The 15570-nt window shown below is 44.3% G+C and overlaps 7 protein-coding genes across 7 annotated transcripts; 3 read left to right on the top strand and 4 right to left on the bottom strand.

Annotated features, from left to right (window-relative positions):
* Nucleotides 1–63: 63 nt before the first annotated feature.
* On the bottom strand, nucleotides 64–1032 carry BYT42DRAFT_609088 (high mobility group box domain-containing protein; the record flags this gene model as incomplete). The annotated part of the gene is made up of 2 exons (XM_051571220.1): nucleotides 64–696; nucleotides 787–1032. 2 exons carry the CDS (start codon nucleotides 1030–1032, stop codon nucleotides 64–66), a joined length of 879 nt encoding a protein of 292 aa, XP_051427823.1.
* A 1954-nt stretch (nucleotides 1033–2986) lies between these two features.
* BYT42DRAFT_541583 (uncharacterized protein) lies at nucleotides 2987–3982 on the top strand (the record flags this gene model as incomplete). The annotated part of the gene is made up of 1 exon (XM_051565560.1): nucleotides 2987–3982. One exon carries the CDS (start codon nucleotides 2987–2989, stop codon nucleotides 3980–3982), a length of 996 nt encoding a protein of 331 aa, XP_051427822.1.
* A 287-nt stretch (nucleotides 3983–4269) lies between these two features.
* BYT42DRAFT_640479 (uncharacterized protein) lies at nucleotides 4270–6538 on the top strand (the record flags this gene model as incomplete). The annotated part of the gene is made up of 3 exons (XM_051572528.1): nucleotides 4270–5255; nucleotides 5361–5377; nucleotides 5484–6538. The coding sequence occupies exons 1-3, from the start codon at nucleotides 4576–4578 to the stop codon at nucleotides 6536–6538; spliced, it is 1752 nt and encodes a 583-aa protein (XP_051427821.1). The 5' UTR covers nucleotides 4270–4575.
* A 268-nt stretch (nucleotides 6539–6806) lies between these two features.
* BYT42DRAFT_524239 (rab-GTPase-TBC domain-containing protein) lies at nucleotides 6807–9856 on the bottom strand. The gene is made up of 4 exons (XM_051565313.1): nucleotides 8538–9856; nucleotides 8091–8458; nucleotides 7630–8022; nucleotides 6807–7571 (listed from the first exon to the last, which is right to left on the bottom strand). Exons 1-4 carry the CDS (start codon nucleotides 9781–9783, stop codon nucleotides 7035–7037), a joined length of 2544 nt encoding a protein of 847 aa, XP_051427820.1. The 5' UTR covers nucleotides 9784–9856; the 3' UTR covers nucleotides 6807–7034.
* Nucleotides 9857–10160: 304 nt separating this feature from the next.
* BYT42DRAFT_488025 (Alpha/Beta hydrolase protein) lies at nucleotides 10161–11394 on the bottom strand (the record flags this gene model as incomplete). The annotated part of the gene is made up of 6 exons (XM_051563847.1): nucleotides 10161–10343; nucleotides 10408–10470; nucleotides 10541–10786; nucleotides 10875–11027; nucleotides 11098–11241; nucleotides 11317–11394. The coding sequence occupies 6 exons, from the start codon at nucleotides 11392–11394 to the stop codon at nucleotides 10161–10163; spliced, it is 867 nt and encodes a 288-aa protein (XP_051427819.1).
* A 1559-nt stretch (nucleotides 11395–12953) lies between these two features.
* Nucleotides 12954–13653, top strand: BYT42DRAFT_469838 (Metallo-dependent phosphatase-like protein; the record flags this gene model as incomplete). Its single annotated transcript, XM_051563551.1, has 2 exons — nucleotides 12954–12997; nucleotides 13071–13653. Coding segments are annotated over 2 exons (627 nt in total), but the record flags the coding sequence as incomplete, so codon positions are not given.
* Nucleotides 13654–14046: 393 nt separating this feature from the next.
* On the bottom strand, nucleotides 14047–15458 carry BYT42DRAFT_855 (uncharacterized protein). Its single transcript, XM_051572869.1, has 2 exons — nucleotides 14664–15458; nucleotides 14047–14504 (listed from the first exon to the last, which is right to left on the bottom strand). The coding sequence occupies exons 1-2, from the start codon at nucleotides 15209–15211 to the stop codon at nucleotides 14132–14134; spliced, it is 921 nt and encodes a 306-aa protein (XP_051427817.1). The 5' UTR covers nucleotides 15212–15458; the 3' UTR covers nucleotides 14047–14131.
* Between the last annotated feature and the right edge of the window lie 112 nt (nucleotides 15459–15570).

Here is a 15570-nt window from a genome sequence, read left to right as displayed (position 1 = left end):
ATATTTGGAAAGTAAGCACAGTTCTTTCCAAAGAAAAAAAATAACCCAACTGCAAGCAAGCAATCAACATCCTTGTTCTTTTGCATCGGTTATAAACAGGCTAGTAGAGTCTTCAAGGGGATCGATTAATGCGGCTGCTTCGGCGGCAGCGGCGGCGGCTGATACTGATCGATATTTTTGTCGCGTGCCACGACCCATGGGATGATCATTTTGAGCAGCATAAATTTGCATTTCTCTTGCGTATCGGGCCTTGTCGGCTTGAGCTTTTGTTTTCCACGGTAACTGTTCCGCTGGGGTCATGGTATTCCATCGCTCAGCACACAGTTTGCTGATCTGGCCCACAGTGGAGCCGGGATAAGTGCGCATGGTATCAGGGCGAACTTCGGTAAGGTACCACATGTAGGCCGATAAAGGATGTTTGGGGGCGGCGGGATTCTTATCTCGGCGATGTTTTCGGCGTTGAGTTTGAGACGATGTATGGCGCATGGGTGTATTTGGGATATTGAGGAACTGTACAAGGTTATTGTCGGCAAAGATATCGGACGGGTTATCGTCTGCCTTGTTTTTGGATTTGGAATAATGTCCAGCTTTGGCTAGCTCGGCTTTTGACCTTCGGATATACATTGAATTAGGATGCAACGCTCGCTGGGTCTCCTTGATTTTGTTGGCTTCATTGACATAACGATCTTTGTCAGCCTATGTTTGAAAAATGAGTCAGATCAAAGAAAAGAAAAGAAAATCCAACAAGCGGAACAGTTGAGCCGAAAAATTGAAATTGTTTCTTACCTGACTCAGTGTTTTCCATCTTTCGCCAATCTCTTTACTGATTTCTGCTACTTTCATGGAAGGATTCTGTTCTTTCAGTTTCTTTCTCATTTCTTTGTTGAAGAGAAGAAAGGCATTGGGAGGTCGAGTAACTCGCATGGGCGCTGGCATGCCGTCGTTTCGATTCTTTTTGGCGGGTTTGGGTTTGGGAGGAGTGAGGTCTTTGGTAAGATCTACGGTGGGTTGATGCAGTTGGGGCGGCTGCATAGTGGCCTGCAGAATGGGGAAAGGAGCATAAGACGGCGACAAGGTTTGGAACTGGTCCCCGAGGTGGGCGGTGTGTTGTAGTTGGGGACTGTGTAGGACGGCATCATGGAGGGATGTAGTTGGTGAGAAGTCGGCATAAGGTAAACCAAAGTGAAGGTTTTCCGGAAGATTATCTATTGCCAAAAAGTATAAGCCGAACGAAACACAGAAAAAAAGTAAAGTTGGATGGTTGGTGCGTATATTATTATTGTATGTTTTTATAATACTCACTCATATTTTATATTTTTTTTTTCAATCTCACACAGATAAATGAGGAAATGGGGACCAGAAAGAAAAGTCGATTTGCGATCACAACCCACTTAACCGACGCCGTAGCGTGACTTTGATTATTTGAAACAACGCACCTCTGAGAGCGTTGGCGGAGTCCACCTCATGTGTCTCTTATTGTATCGAAAGCCGTCGCGCTTCAAAGAATTTATGATACTATATACTGCAATTTGGGTCTGACCTGCATTGGTGACAACGGCACCTCGATAACTTTTTTTTTGTGCTAAATGCACAGATAAATAATGGCGAGTACTTACATGACATTATTTTATGATGATCTTTCTTTCCTGTCCCTGTGCCTTTTAGGCCTCGATAAACCTTTAGATAGGTCGAAAGTGATCAAGCGGGTTCCTCATTTGTAGAAAATGATTCTGTCAAAGAAAAGGCTATTTCACTAGTTTAACCGCCAGTAGCCATATAAAAAAAAGCTTTTAACAGTTGAGCGGCTGATAGATGGTATACATGTTCCTAAATTTTGGTTATTTTTCCTTTCATTGCCAGTTGCTCCCAAAGTGTTGTAAGTTCAATACATGTTGGCCTCCTGCAAATATCTCCCTGTTCATTTCGTGCAAAAAGTCGCCCCAAAATGATGCTTCCGGTACCGTGCAAAGTCGCGGTCTTTATATTTGATATATTACGAAGGACCTCTCGCTCAAGAGGATCCACAATTCTTATTTATGGCAAGGTATTGTGCGAGCATTTTTCATTCATAAAAGCTTGACTAAAGATTTTTTTAACATAGTACATTGTAGAATTTGTTCAAGTATTGCAAGGGTCTCTCTAGCATACTTTTTTTTTAAAAAAAAAATATAAAAACTGGACAATACTTGATTTGGTGCACAGCAGCGTACTTTATGGTGGTAAATTTCTATCGGCAAAGGTATGCCATGATATTTCCACCACAGTCTAATCCGATTTTTGCCAAACGAACATGACGACATGATTATGTTATCAAAATGTGGATATCAGAGTTAATCACGCATAACCAAAAGTCAATGCTTCTTTTTTCGCGAGCATAAAAACAGATCGACAAGCATCGAAGTCTTGAGATGTATAGGATGGCTTTTATGATTATAGGGCAGCGTGCAGGACAATGCATGTCAGGATATCTCCGATCGGAACCATGAAGATATCCCAAAAAGGAAGGATTGGATGATAGCATGTCTTTTGTAAAATGCTCGTGCTTTTTTGCCTGGTTTAGCACTGTTTTCAGATAAACCTTTACACTCTTAACCTCAAGTGTGCGATGTTACCAAAAACAAAAACCAAGACAGAATGAGGGGCTTTTACTGGTCTCAGCCAAACCCAATGCTTGGTGAAAGGAAGCGATTAAAAAGTTCATAAAAAAGAGAGAGATTGAAAAATAACTAATTTCTTCCTTGCTGTTTTTAAATACTTCTTTGTCGTCCCTTCTTCCTATCCCCTTCCCCCATTCAAACCGGTCCTCACTCAGACAACTACCGTTACCATTGCCATTGCCGTCGTCATTCCTGTTTTTTTCTTTTTTTTTTTTTTTGTCTTTCCGCTGACCACGTGCTGCGCTATTGGGTTCCCTATTTTCTATCCATAGCACCCACGAGAAAAAAAAAAAGCCCTCAACGCAACTGCCAACCGGCCAAATAGCACCATGGTCATGTCAAGGCAAAGCAGTCAACCTGTTTTTCCCAATGAGCTCCTCATGCAAATTGCACTGTTCATTGATCAAGAGCATCTGAAATCGTTCCTGTTCGTCAACAGATACACTTATCAGCTCGTGTGTCAGAGGGTATACCATAAAGCGATTTTTCCTGATACCGTTGCGCCCCAAGAGATTATTCAGTTCTGCCAAAAGCATGGACGCTCTTTGGAAATGATGAAGCTGCCCAATCTTCCACTGCACTCCGACGCATTTTTTATACACATTGCCCAATTATGCCCCAATTTAACGTTCCTGCAATCGAGCATGATGCCGAAACAACTGCATAATATTTTACCCATACTGCGTTCTTCTGCATGCTTCATGCTGACAAACCTTTCAACAGATCACACAATAGAATTATCCCAGCATGCGATCGCTTCGTTATCTTGCTGTTCGTCCTATTTCGTTTTCCCCAATTCATCCAATCCAGGGACCGCAACCACGGCAGTGACGGCACGAACACCGGCACCAGGCACTTTAACCCACATCTCCCACTATTTCCACCATCCTGGTGCACTTCGAAATGCGATTTTACCCACGTTTGGCGCGGACCTCTTATCGCTTACATTAAATCATTACGATGTCTTGACCGCAACAACGGCCGAACTGATCGTGTCGAAATGCCCGCGGCTACGGTATCTCGTTGCGCCTACGGTCAAGGCCGAAGGACTATGGTTAATGCTGCGTTGGTGTCACTCATTGGTAACCATTATTGTTGGCGAACATGATATGGATGAAGGCGAGGAAGAATTTGGAGCCATTTTTCCAGATGTGATTATCAACGAACGACACCGGTTCGTGGATGACGAAAATGAGCGTGCGGTGTCGACCATCAAGCAGCATAAACGTGTGTGGTGTCTTCATCCACGAACGCTGTATGACCATCATCGTCAAGCCTTACTGCAACGAAAATCATGGCATATCGGAATCATCCCCAAAAGATAAAACCTCTTCCTTCTTCACAAAAAGTAACGAGTCCATTCACTTCAAACAAGCGATCCTATACTACTTTTTTTCATTGAAAAAAGTTTCTTCAAACTGTTGTTCTCTTTTTTTCTGACGCATATACATATTTAGCATCAACAAATTATTACATTTTTTTTTGTTCATTCAAGCATCGTTTTCCAGTTCAAAAATAGCATGTCTTCCTGTCTCATCTTTCATCATAGGTCATGTTCAGGCTACGCTACACTTTCCAATTTTGTTCAATAAAGGCAAACCTGGAGTTGCTTCCATTCTTGAAATGTCCGCCGTAGAGATCTGAAATGAACGATGCGGTTTTCGGAAGTGCAAGGAATGCTTGAAATTTCCTGCAAAGCGCCTCTCCCCGCCCCCCTCCTCCTCTCCCTCCCCCCGGAACAATGAACTTAACTTTATGCTTAGTATGAAGCTCAAATATGCTCCAGCTTCCAACCATAATATTATGTCTTTTTTCTTCCGCTGTTACTTCACCTCATCCTCTCACTGTGTGTAACAAAATAAAAATGTTCAGCTTCATCGCACTGTCAACTTATTTCGTCAAGTAATCCCGTAACTATATGCTTGTGATTTGCATACGAACCCCGGATATTAAACCCCCTTTCTCTCTGTATGTGTGGATTAGTTTTCATGCTGTCAAGGGTCGGCAGCAAGACTGGCGAGACTTGATCGATGCTGGCAAAGACTTATATGTGAATGGCCGGTACCATGAGGCCTACAGATTATTCACAGGATTGAAGGAAGATATGGATCATCCTGACACAGAAATTCTCATTCTGTACCAGGTCCGGTGCCTGGAGAACCTTGGCTATTCCCATCAAGCTTTGACTCGGTGTCAAATCATGCTTCAGATCAATCCGAACGCTGGACTGTGGTACATTATAGCGAGCAATATCCACCTGAGTAGCCGAAACTATCATGCAGCATGGGAAATTCTTCACTCGGCGCTGCAAGTGATCCCTGAGACCCACCATTTATTTCAGGAGATATATTTTCGCGAGCGCATTGCTTGGCACGGCATGAATCAACCTAAGCCGATGGGTCAAAAGGTCGATATGATGAAGAGGCTGACAAACGATGTACTTCACGAAATATTTTCCCGAATTCCCTTCAAGTGCCTGGCACGATGTACCCGCGTCTCCCGTCGCTGGAGAAGGTATCTTACCAGCAACCCCCATTTGTGGCGCAACCTCGATTTTATGAGTAAAAATGGAAGCGTCAATCCGTCCACCTTGCACGGGTACCTCTCTCGCCTGCATACCACTTCTTTGTCCAGTTTTAGACTGTACAGTGAGCACATAAATGGAGACCGGATCCTGAGCACTCTACTGATGCACGGTTGCAGCCACTTGCATACGCTAGGTAAGCAAATTGTATAATATTGACAGCAGCGTATAATATGAACATAAAAATATGCGTAATGTGACTATGAAGTGGGCTGCATTAAGACTTGGATTTTTTTGTTTAGATATGTCAGAAGTGACCTGTACATCCGATCTGTTTCTTACCTTGCTTGATTCTGTGGGGTCCACGTTGCGGAAATTACGATGGGGCGGTATTACGCTTAAACTCCACGATGTGATGGAGCAAGTTGCAAAGAGTTGTCCAAAGCTAACCTATCTCGACGTGCACGACTGTTTTACGGCGCTTGGAACTTACACGCACATTGATGATCAAGCTTTGCAACGGCTCGAATTTCCAGGCTCATTTTTTTCCGATCAGTTCTTCCAATTTGTCGCTACCCTCAAACCATTTTCTATTACTACGCTCGTACTTTCCAGCATCCATGGCCTAACAGCGAGCCATCTAGCCATCATCCTTTGTCGCTGTCCTCACCTCGTTCATCTTCAGCTACGCCACTGCTTGGTGAACATTACCCCGGTCGTTAATATTCTCTGCTATTGCTGTCCCAGCCTTCAACGACTGTTTTATCAACGGAATCGGTTTTGCCAGCAGGTTCAGTACGGTCAACTGGAAATAGGATTGCGCACGCCTACAGTTTCTCCTCACAGCACATTATTGTTTAACCGAAAACAAGGATGGCATGAGATTTCCATCAGAAGATCAAAAATCTTGACAGATTCTGTACTCTATATCATGTTGTACCAGTCAAACCAGACGCTCCAGATCCTGGATGTGGAAGGAAGCCCTTACTTAACCGACGAGGCCTTTGTCAGTGTGCGCTCCACAAATCTTCCTAAGCTCAAGAGACTGTGCCTAAGTGATTGTTTTGGCATATCAACTCAAGGTCTACGAAACCTCATTTCTGCTAGTCCCCATCTTCAGCATGTCAATTTATCTGGTTTATCGTCCGTCACCGATGTCGTGTTGCAGGAGCTCAGTGAATGTGAGCACCTGCGACATGTAGATATATCACATTGTGGATCCATCACCGAAGCCGGTTTGAAGCATTTGATCGATCGCCGAAAAACGAGCTTGACCTCCATCCACCTGAAAGGCACTGGCATGCCCCTGGAGGTGCTAGGATACGCAATGCAGACTATCAAGCGAGACAATATCTAAGGAAACAAGACCTCACCTACCCACTACCCAGCTCCCTTTGTATCTGTAATAGTTTTCGCAATCGTGTACATAAATTTTATTGCTACCTCGCTCCAATATATTGGCTCTTGGACTGAGTCCGGCACTCTGCGGACCATGTCGAAGGATGGACCTCAAGAATTAAGAAAAAACTATATACTCAGGACCACAAGTAAGATGAATAGAAACAATTACAGTAAAACACAATTGAAGATGCGTTGCCCGAGAAAAAGATGGTATGGAAATCGTCTACATAATATGCTGCTATGTTTCCAAGTGATCGAAAATAATTGAATTCATTTTTTTAATTTATTTTTTCCGTCAACTTGAAAGAACACGATCGACTCATATAGGATATACTATATACAAAGGAGGGATAAGTGGCAATAGAGAAAGATCGACAGCCATTAATGGAAAAAAGAGAGGGGGGGGGGGGGAGGAGGAAGAAAGAAAACCGCACGAAGAATCACAGAATATTCTATTCTGTTGACGTCCGATGTTGTAAAGTATGCCATTGTTTTCGCACTTGTTCGTAATCACTTTCCCGTTGAGCATACTCTACTTTAAAGTTGATCAGCATGGCTTCCGTTTCTGCTAATTGTTGTTCCAAAGATTGGTTACGACGAGTCAAGTCGGTATTTTTACGGTCCATCTCATCCATTTGCTGTTTAAAGTTCCGTTCCATGGTCAGTTTAAGTTCCTCAAACTCGTGTCGCATTTGTCCAAGCTGGCGTCGCAATTCCTGATTCTCGTCATTCATTCGCGCCATGTTCATTTTCGTTTCCACTGCCTGACGCGTCATTTCTTGATGCTCCATTTCCAGCGTCTTGTACTTGTTTTCGATCTGCTCCACTTGTTGTCCCAGCTGTGCATTAATCTGTCGCAAGTTTTCTTCTTGCGACTGACGTTTGGCTTCCCGTGCAATTTCGGCGGCATGTTGCTTCGATAGACGGGCCAAAAGTCGAGGGGAAATATCAATTTCGTATGCATCTCTTACAAATGCATTCGTATCATCCTAAAAAGCGACAGGATCAATAAATGTACATATGAGTTATATAAGGGTTTTTCTTTACCTTGTAGACATCATACACATTTTCGCTAAAGAACTTGAGAATAGCTTCAAAGTCGAGTTTTAGAATAGCATTTTGATTTCTCTGCATCAATGCTAGCGCAAATTGCAGTACTACTTGTAAGCCTTCGACAAAGACGAGATCCAGCACGCGATACACCAGCGGAAGAGGACAGCGATAGGCGAAAAAGGTCATAAACCATTGCGATGCGTACATGGAAGGCTTAATTTCTTGTCGCTCCAAATGACTATGGACTTCCGGCAACTTTTGCTGCAAGAGATGATCAAATTGATACAGTCGTTCCAGCAATAATTCCATCTGCGACGTGTAAAGACCGCGTAGCCCATAATGACTCATTAACTTTACGAGGACGCAAAACGCGGCATCATCTGGCATCTAATTGACAAAAGCGGTTACATAAGAACAAAGGGACACTCTCCACAGGAGAATCGCTGCGTACTTACATGCAATAGTAAACAGCCAACAACGAAAGGAAGCCCTTGACAATACCCGACTTCTTGATCAAATATACCGTAAGCTTTCATCACTTTGAAGAGCGCTTCTTGGCCTTCTCCATGTTGTTCGCGGAAAAATTCATGTGTGGGGAATGTACGAGCCAGATCACGTCGGATAAGTTTCTCATGTGGACTGGTGCGACTCTGTAATGCCTTGTACTCCACTTGGATATCTCCATTGTTGTGTGCCCTGGAGAAGATTTGCCAGAGCATGCCACGCATGGAAGGTGGTATACCGACCATCAGATGATGTCTTAGCGCGGCATGCTGCGTTCGCACCACTTTATCAAAATCAGTAACAGCTGTTTCCCAGAAATCTGTATGAAGGAAAGAAAAAAGTTCCGGTCACGGTTAGAGATTAGCGAAAGGGTATAACGATTGAACACATCACGTTACCGTAATCGTAAGCTTGTGGTTCGGTTCGTCTGAGGATGTTGATTTGTTCGAGTGCCTGAGACTTGAGCGCAGCATGTTTTGCAGAATCAGGTGCATGATCGTCGGACAACGATGGGCGAAATTTGGATAAAAGCATGGCATAATAACTGGTGGTGTTGACGTTAGAGAACTCAGACATGCGTTTACTCTGACGTTCGCGATAAGCTTGGGAAGGTCGTGTAACCTTGGTAGGGACAGTATACGTTCCTGAGGATTGGGACGCGATCGAAGGCGATGGGGATGATGAACGCTTGAAGGGGTTCATGTTGGAAAGGGAAATCCCGCTGGATTGACTTGGGCTTCGCGCATGATTTGAACTGACGTCAAAGGATTGCTTGACAGAATTGGACGAAAGGGTATCGGAAGATTGTCTGTTGCTGTCAGGATCCTCGGCAACGGTATCTGGTATGGAAGGCTGATCGGTCAAACCCGATTTACCATAAGAATGGTTCGGCAAAGATGGTCGTGAAACGGTCGCAGCGCGCGCTCTTCGAGTTGAAGTAGGGACGTCCTGCTGCGAAGAAATAACGTTATCCTCATGCATCGTAGTTAAAGGTGGTTGGTTCAGGGTGGGAATGGTGTCAGAAGGTCTAGACACTGTCATGGATCGTCCACGACGACTTTTGGTGGTCACCGTGTCGTTGGACGACGGTGGTACCGCTGGAATAGCGTTGCTTGGTGATCGTTCAAAAGGTAGGGGTTCAACGGAAGTGAGTGACAGATGATGTTGCTTGTGGGCAGTGGGAGTGGTCATGGCGGTATCGATGGAGTGGCCGTCGTCATCACTGGACGCTGACGGTGAGAACAACGATTTATGATGGACCGAAGACCCGCTGGAATGACGATGATGTTGACGTTCGCGACTAGCGTTGTTGCTTGATTTGGCCACGGTGGGTCTCTCTTCATTTTCGTCGGTGCTAAAGCCATGAACGGAAGTGGCGTCTGCGGTACTGGTCGGCTGCTCGTCGTCTGAATCCAAATCAGAACCGCTCGAGTCATCGGATTCCTCGTCATCTGTCTTTACTTGAATTTTGAACCCAAAGTGATCAAGGAATTCGGAATTATGAGCGTTAATAATAGCATCGTCGACTACATCGAGGTCGTAATCGTGGAGTGCGAATCCTTCGTCGTCCGAAAGCTGATCTCTGTCTGAATCTTCTGCGTCTGAAAAATAGTCGTTTTTCACGGTTCCTGAAAGCTGAGCCATCAACGGGGTATGAAGGGGAATACAAGGAAATAAGGGTGGGAAAACAGGGTTGAATTTTTTTTGGTTCGGTACGATGTAAAAGAAAGGTAAAAAAAAAAAAAAAAAGACCTTGAAATTAAAAAGGGTGCTATTTCCCGTGACACCAAAATTGTCAATGAATTTTTGATCTGGCAGGATTGCAATTGTTCCGAGCCGGAATGAATGCAAAAAGGTGTTCACTGATTGGATCTGAAAGAAAAGGAGCACTTCTTTTTCTTCCAAGATAAAAGAACCGCTTTCTGACTTGTTGAAAAAAAAAGATGAGATTATTTTTATGGGTACAAAGAATTAAACAAAAATTTACTCGAGTGATTATTGTACAGAAGAAGCTAAGGAGTCTATTCATCCCTTTGATCTACAAAGTTCCAAAGACCACAGTCCTGGCAGTCAGTTTCAACCTCGCACTGTGGTAAGGGAAACTCATCCGGCTTTTTAAGGATATTTTCAATCACATCAGCAACACGATGCGATCGAATATCGACGCGCCAACCATGATCATTCACGGTATCCCATACACAGACCTAGGGTTGTGTTATTAGCATGAAAAACCCATGGTACAAATCTACTGCACAAATGAGCTTTTACCTTGCCCGTATGACATCGCGTCTCCATTGCAAATCCACCGTACCAGCAGCTACTCATTGGACCCTGTATTTTGTGATGCGGTTGAGATTTGTTTGATGCTCATCAAAACAATTAAAGTGCATTTGTTACTTACTGTGCACACACCGATAAAAATAGGGTCTGCTGTATGACCAAAATGCCATATCGGTAAATGACCGATGCCAGGAGGACGCGGTAAATGCAAGCGTGTGGATGCCAGTTGATCGCCTGGACTTTCAAAGGTTACGGTAGGTATACCGTAGGTTTGACCTACCATGCTCGCCAGTGCTCCCCCCAGTGAATGACCTGTCATCCAAATAGTAGCATTAGGGTACTGATCACTGACATCCCTGAAAATTTCCTATCCATGCACATTTAGCATCTTGACAAAAAAAATCCGTAACCAGGGGTCAACAGAATGATTGCACATGTTGCTAATGTATACATACCAGGGCATGATCGTAATACTGTTCGTGTTTCAGAATACTTTTTTCTATGCAGCTGCTCTCGCATTGATAGCTGGTACTTGGATCATAGCAATCACAAACCGATTTCCAGCCTCGACTGATATGTCCGCAACAGCAAGAAAATAGAATGTTATCCTATCTCAAGTAGACGAATTAATATAAGGGATTGTACACGCGTCAACGCAACCCTCGATCTGCATTTTACATTCAATTTATCTTTCTCGCCGGTGGGCCCGCCAGTGAAAAGTCCTGCACTGGTGCCTTTGATGCTGATCACCAGTAAGGAATTATCAGCATTGCCAAAGACGTGTCCCCGGATACCGTCGGCATGCCATCCAAACGAGGAATTCTATTCATTTTTGTTGCTGTGAGAATTTCTTGTCCAACTTCGCATTCACCGAGCTTTTTTTTTTTGGATGCTTACGACTTTCCATGGAGGTTCAAGTTCGTACCAGTCGTGGTTGACGCCTCCGCCTACGGGGTTATATGCATTGTATGTCATCATTGCCAGCGCCAGTACCGACGGGCGGTGAGATACATCGGGCACGAGACCCCAGTGAAGCGAATCCAGTGTATTTGGCTGAAATGGAGCAATAGCTTGCCAGCGAACCAGAGCTCCAGTTTTTCGAAGACTATCGAGTTGTTCCAAGGCAAGCTCCGAAGGTTTTGGGACTTGATTCACTGCGAATCGGACGGGGTAGTGTTCGCTTTGACCTTTTGCTGTGACATCGGAAGTGAGATCGAGTCGTCGAAAGAGTAATGGGCGTTGTGCTGGCTCGTAGACGGTTTTGAGAGTAAGAAATTGGTCAATTTCGTTGGGATGACTGTTTTTTTGCGAAGAAAAGGGAGCTTGATTTAAAGCGATGGCATGTATCGCAAAGAAGCATAAGAAGCAGGCAACGGCCCAGTACTTCATTGGAACAAAGCAATGACGAGAAAAGCGAGACAAACCCGATTTCCTTCTTAATGGGATGGGGCAGTTGGTCGGAGACTGAAATCTACCGTACCGGCTTTCACAGGTTTGATCCTGGATGCACGCAAGACAACCCCATGCCAAACAATGAGCCATCGGTTAATAACGCTTCAAACTATAGTTTTAATGCTCAGATGACAAGTTGGTTTTGCTGAAGCCATAAAACTGTACATCAGACGAATAACGAACGCATGAATAAATTGATTTCCGCCATCATATTCCATTTTTCACCCACAACGACACACTTTTGATTAAAATGCCGTTTATAGAAAAGTATAAATTAAGCCTATACCAAAGAGAACAATTACAGGTCATAAAATGCAGCGGCTGAATGTAGCCAGCAGAGAAAAGAAGGCTACACCACATTCGAGAAAATGATCTTTTTACAAAAGTTCATCAGTGACAGTAATAGATTTGTTCCATTGTCGAGCCAAAATACTGCAAGCTTTTCAAATAGGTACATTCGTTGGGAGAAATAACCCTGTACTCGTATGCCTTCGGCACGTATTTAGAAAGTAGTTCCTTGGGGAATTGCAGTTGCTCAGAGGGTGAATGATGCTACACTAATTTTTCGTCGGCTTGCCAAAAGCTTAATTTTCCAATGTTCATAAGCTCCGAAGGGAAATTGGACATCTGTCGGACAACGTTGCTCTCTTTTTTTCATGTTTCCTGTTGGTGTTCCCAAAACCAACTTTTTATCTTCAAGGAATGGCAGGCGCCTTGTTCCTATTTTTCGACTGATATGGGTGCTTGCTCTATTGCAAGGCGAGTTTTTGGTTTTCTGGTTCGCTGCACGACGCTGCAGTCCTTGGCCTACCCATTCACCTCACCAAGCCATGGCACAACAAGTGAGTCCACCCGCCCTCATGGTAGAATCTGCAATTGCAATTCAGGCGGCCGCTGATGCTTCGAAATGAATATAGCCGGTTGACAGAATGATGCTGATTGGTGATCCGCAAATAACAGACGCTTTCTCCTATCCTCGTGAAGGAGTTCTGCTCCGACTATCCGAGTTTTACAGCGACCGATATATGCGACGCAATTATCATTTACTGCTCAACCAACTTCAACCGCAGGCGGTCATGATGATGGGCGATTTAATGGACGGCGGTCGTGAATGGAAAGACGAAGGGTAGTTTATCTGTTGATGACCCATATGAAAAATGCAATTGCGGTGATAAACGATTTTTCAATTCTTTCTGCAGATGGCAAAAGGAAGTGGACCGGTTTTTCCGTCTATTCAACTCACAGGCCCCGACCTATTATATGGTGGGAAATCACGATATTGGATTTGGCAATGGGATCCGCCCCGATGTTAAACGCCGCTTTATCAGCGCATTCGGTCCTACTTCCTACTTTGTGAATATGACCAATTATGTCCTTGTTGTCATTGATACCGTATCGCTTAGCAGTTCGGATCCCAACGTATACCAGGACGCCTTGGATGTCATGACCTCTTCTCTTCCACCTTTACCTCGCATTTTGATGACCCACGTTCCGCTTTATCGCCCAGAGGGCACTTATTGTGGCCCTGATCGATGGCAGAGTCGACCGGGCGGGATCCGAGATGGACAAGGGTACCAATACCAGAATTTACTATCACCCGAGTTATCCAAGCAGTTGTTGGACCACATCAACCCAAAAGCCATCTTTTCAGGCGATGATCATGATTACTGCGCTGTCACTCACCGGCCTGGAGTGACAGAATACACCGTTCCAACATTCAGTATGGCTCAGGGTTTAAGATACCCGGGTGTCATGCTTTTGGACCTTTCTTCCAGCGAACCAGGCATCAAGGTGTGCTGGTTCCCCGATCAAGTCAACATTTTCATCGCGTACGGCTGCTTATTGGGATTCACCCTCATCACCCTTTTGAGCACGCAGTTATACCGTAACAGGCTATTATCCACGGCAAGTCAGAGAAAGATGTACTCCCAGGACACTGAAGAATTATCGATCTCGCAAGCGTTGTTTAATCGGCCCAAAGTATCACGGATCGAAGCCCTCAAGCGCATCATGAACGGATTTTTGAAGGATGTATTCGATATTGCTGTGGTTGGGCTTGGATTTTACTTGCTCTTGCTTCTGATTCTTTAGATCTCTCTCCTGCTAGATGGTTATGTACCCCATATCTTTTCTTTTTTTTTTTTTACTATGTAATGGTAAAATTCTTGCTATATTATTGTCATTTTCGTTATAAACAGTATCATATTTTCTTCTATTAGGTTTTTTGTTTATTCGTTTTTCTTTTCTTTTGTTCGAAAGATCAACATCTTTGCATTTTATGCCTGGGACCTTTTTCTTTCTGATCATTCCCAGGCTTTTTCTTGGTAGAACCGCACGGTCGACCACGCTTTTTTCTTTCCGCATCTTGGCATGTGTCCGCCTTGTTTAGTCGTACGCAACGCGCACAAGGACGTTGCACATCGCAGGCCACGTGGCTCGCTTTACATGCAACGCATGCCTTTCGTACATAGACGCCGCCCTCATTTTCGGTTTTCTTGGAAGAAATAGCATACGCTGAAGGTAACCCACGATATCCCATATAATTTAGGTGATTCACGGCACTTCCTGGCATATATCCTGTGATGGACGCGTGATGATCTGTGGTTGGTTGTTGCAGGATCGATGGCGCCACACTGTCACTGCTTGATGAGTATGCGGGCTGCCAGAGATTCACATTGCATCCATTCACATCATTTGCTGCCATAAATGACTGCAACGCCAAACCTACTGGCGTGGTCATCTGAAACGGATCGCTCTGGTACATATCTTCAGTTTGGTCAAGTGTTCCATACATTGGTTTGCTGTCATCGCCAGAAATGAAACCTGCATAGGAAGGATCGGATGAATCAAACAGCATGGGATTATCACCGAGTTTCTCCAGACGGTGTTGCAATTGTACTGAGTATCGATCTTGGAGGGATTCCATGTCATACAGGACGCGTGTTGCGGCGGGAGAAGACAGATCGTCGGGCTGAGGACAGTTCACAAGAAAAGTATTTGCATGTTGCTGTTGTGGTGCGGTTTGTGGTGCTTGCTGGTACAGAGAGCGTTGATATGGGTTCTGGTAATGCTGGAATGGAGGCTGATGATGAGAGGATGGCTTGGAAGGGGTGTCGCTGGTAGTCTCGGAAGAGATGTCGCTGCCGGATGTGGAAAACTGAGTATTGATGGATGTCGAATAAAGCGAGTAATCGAATCGGTCGACGTCGTTGATGCTAACAATACTTTGGTCCTCGGCGGCTAACAGTCGCGCGAAATAGTCCTCGGTATCTTGCAGAGACGGTGACTTGCGACGGTTTTTGCTCGATGACCCCGTTTGGTCTTTTGGATGGCCGTACATTCAGCTTAACAGCAAAAATAACCTTGGATGTGCAAAAGAAAAGGAAGAAAAAAAAACGCAAGAATATCTTCCTTCATATTGCCTGAATAGATAGTTTAAAACTTCTTCATACACAACAATCACCATTGCAACAAATCGGAAAAATGATTGAGTGATCTCTTGACTTGGTTCATTTGCCTCATTTTGACGAGAAAACCAAGACAACAAATCGGAACTCTGTATGTTCCGAGAAAAAAATTACAAACGCAGCTGCAGGATTTCTTGTCCACTCAATCCAAAAGACAGTCCCTCAGCCCACGACAAATCACGTAATCTGACAGTTGTTGCATGACCTCTGCCACCGCTTATGTGCCTTTTAA

Source organism: Radiomyces spectabilis (genome assembly GCF_025331425.1).
Source record: "Radiomyces spectabilis strain NRRL 2753 chromosome Unknown BYT42scaffold_1, whole genome shotgun sequence".
NCBI lineage: Eukaryota > Fungi > Mucoromycota > Mucoromycetes > Mucorales > Radiomycetaceae > Radiomyces > Radiomyces spectabilis.
The sequence above is the reverse complement of the archived record's forward strand: the minus strand, read 5'-3'. Positions and strand labels throughout refer to the sequence as shown.

Bases quoted from the DNA above. Each gene is read 5' to 3' on its own strand.
- BYT42DRAFT_524239 (XM_051565313.1), bottom strand. From the start codon at position 9,783: ATGGCTCAGCTTTCAGGAACCGTGAAAAACGACTATTTTTCAGACGCA. The intron at 8,023-8,090 runs GTAAGTACGCAG...TTTGTCAATTAG, and splicing joins TTGGCTGTTTACTATTGCAT to ATGCCAGATGATGCCGCGTT. The intron at 7,572-7,629 runs GTAAAGAAAAAC...GTCGCTTTTTAG, and splicing joins ATGTGTATGATGTCTACAAG to GATGATACGAATGCATTTGT.
- BYT42DRAFT_855 (XM_051572869.1), bottom strand. From the start codon at position 15,211: ATGTACGGCCATCCAAAAGACCAAACGGGGTCATCGAGCAAAAACCGT. The intron at 14,505-14,663 runs GTATGGAACACT...AAGCAGTGACAG, and splicing joins GGCGATGACAGCAAACCAAT to TGTGGCGCCATCGATCCTGC.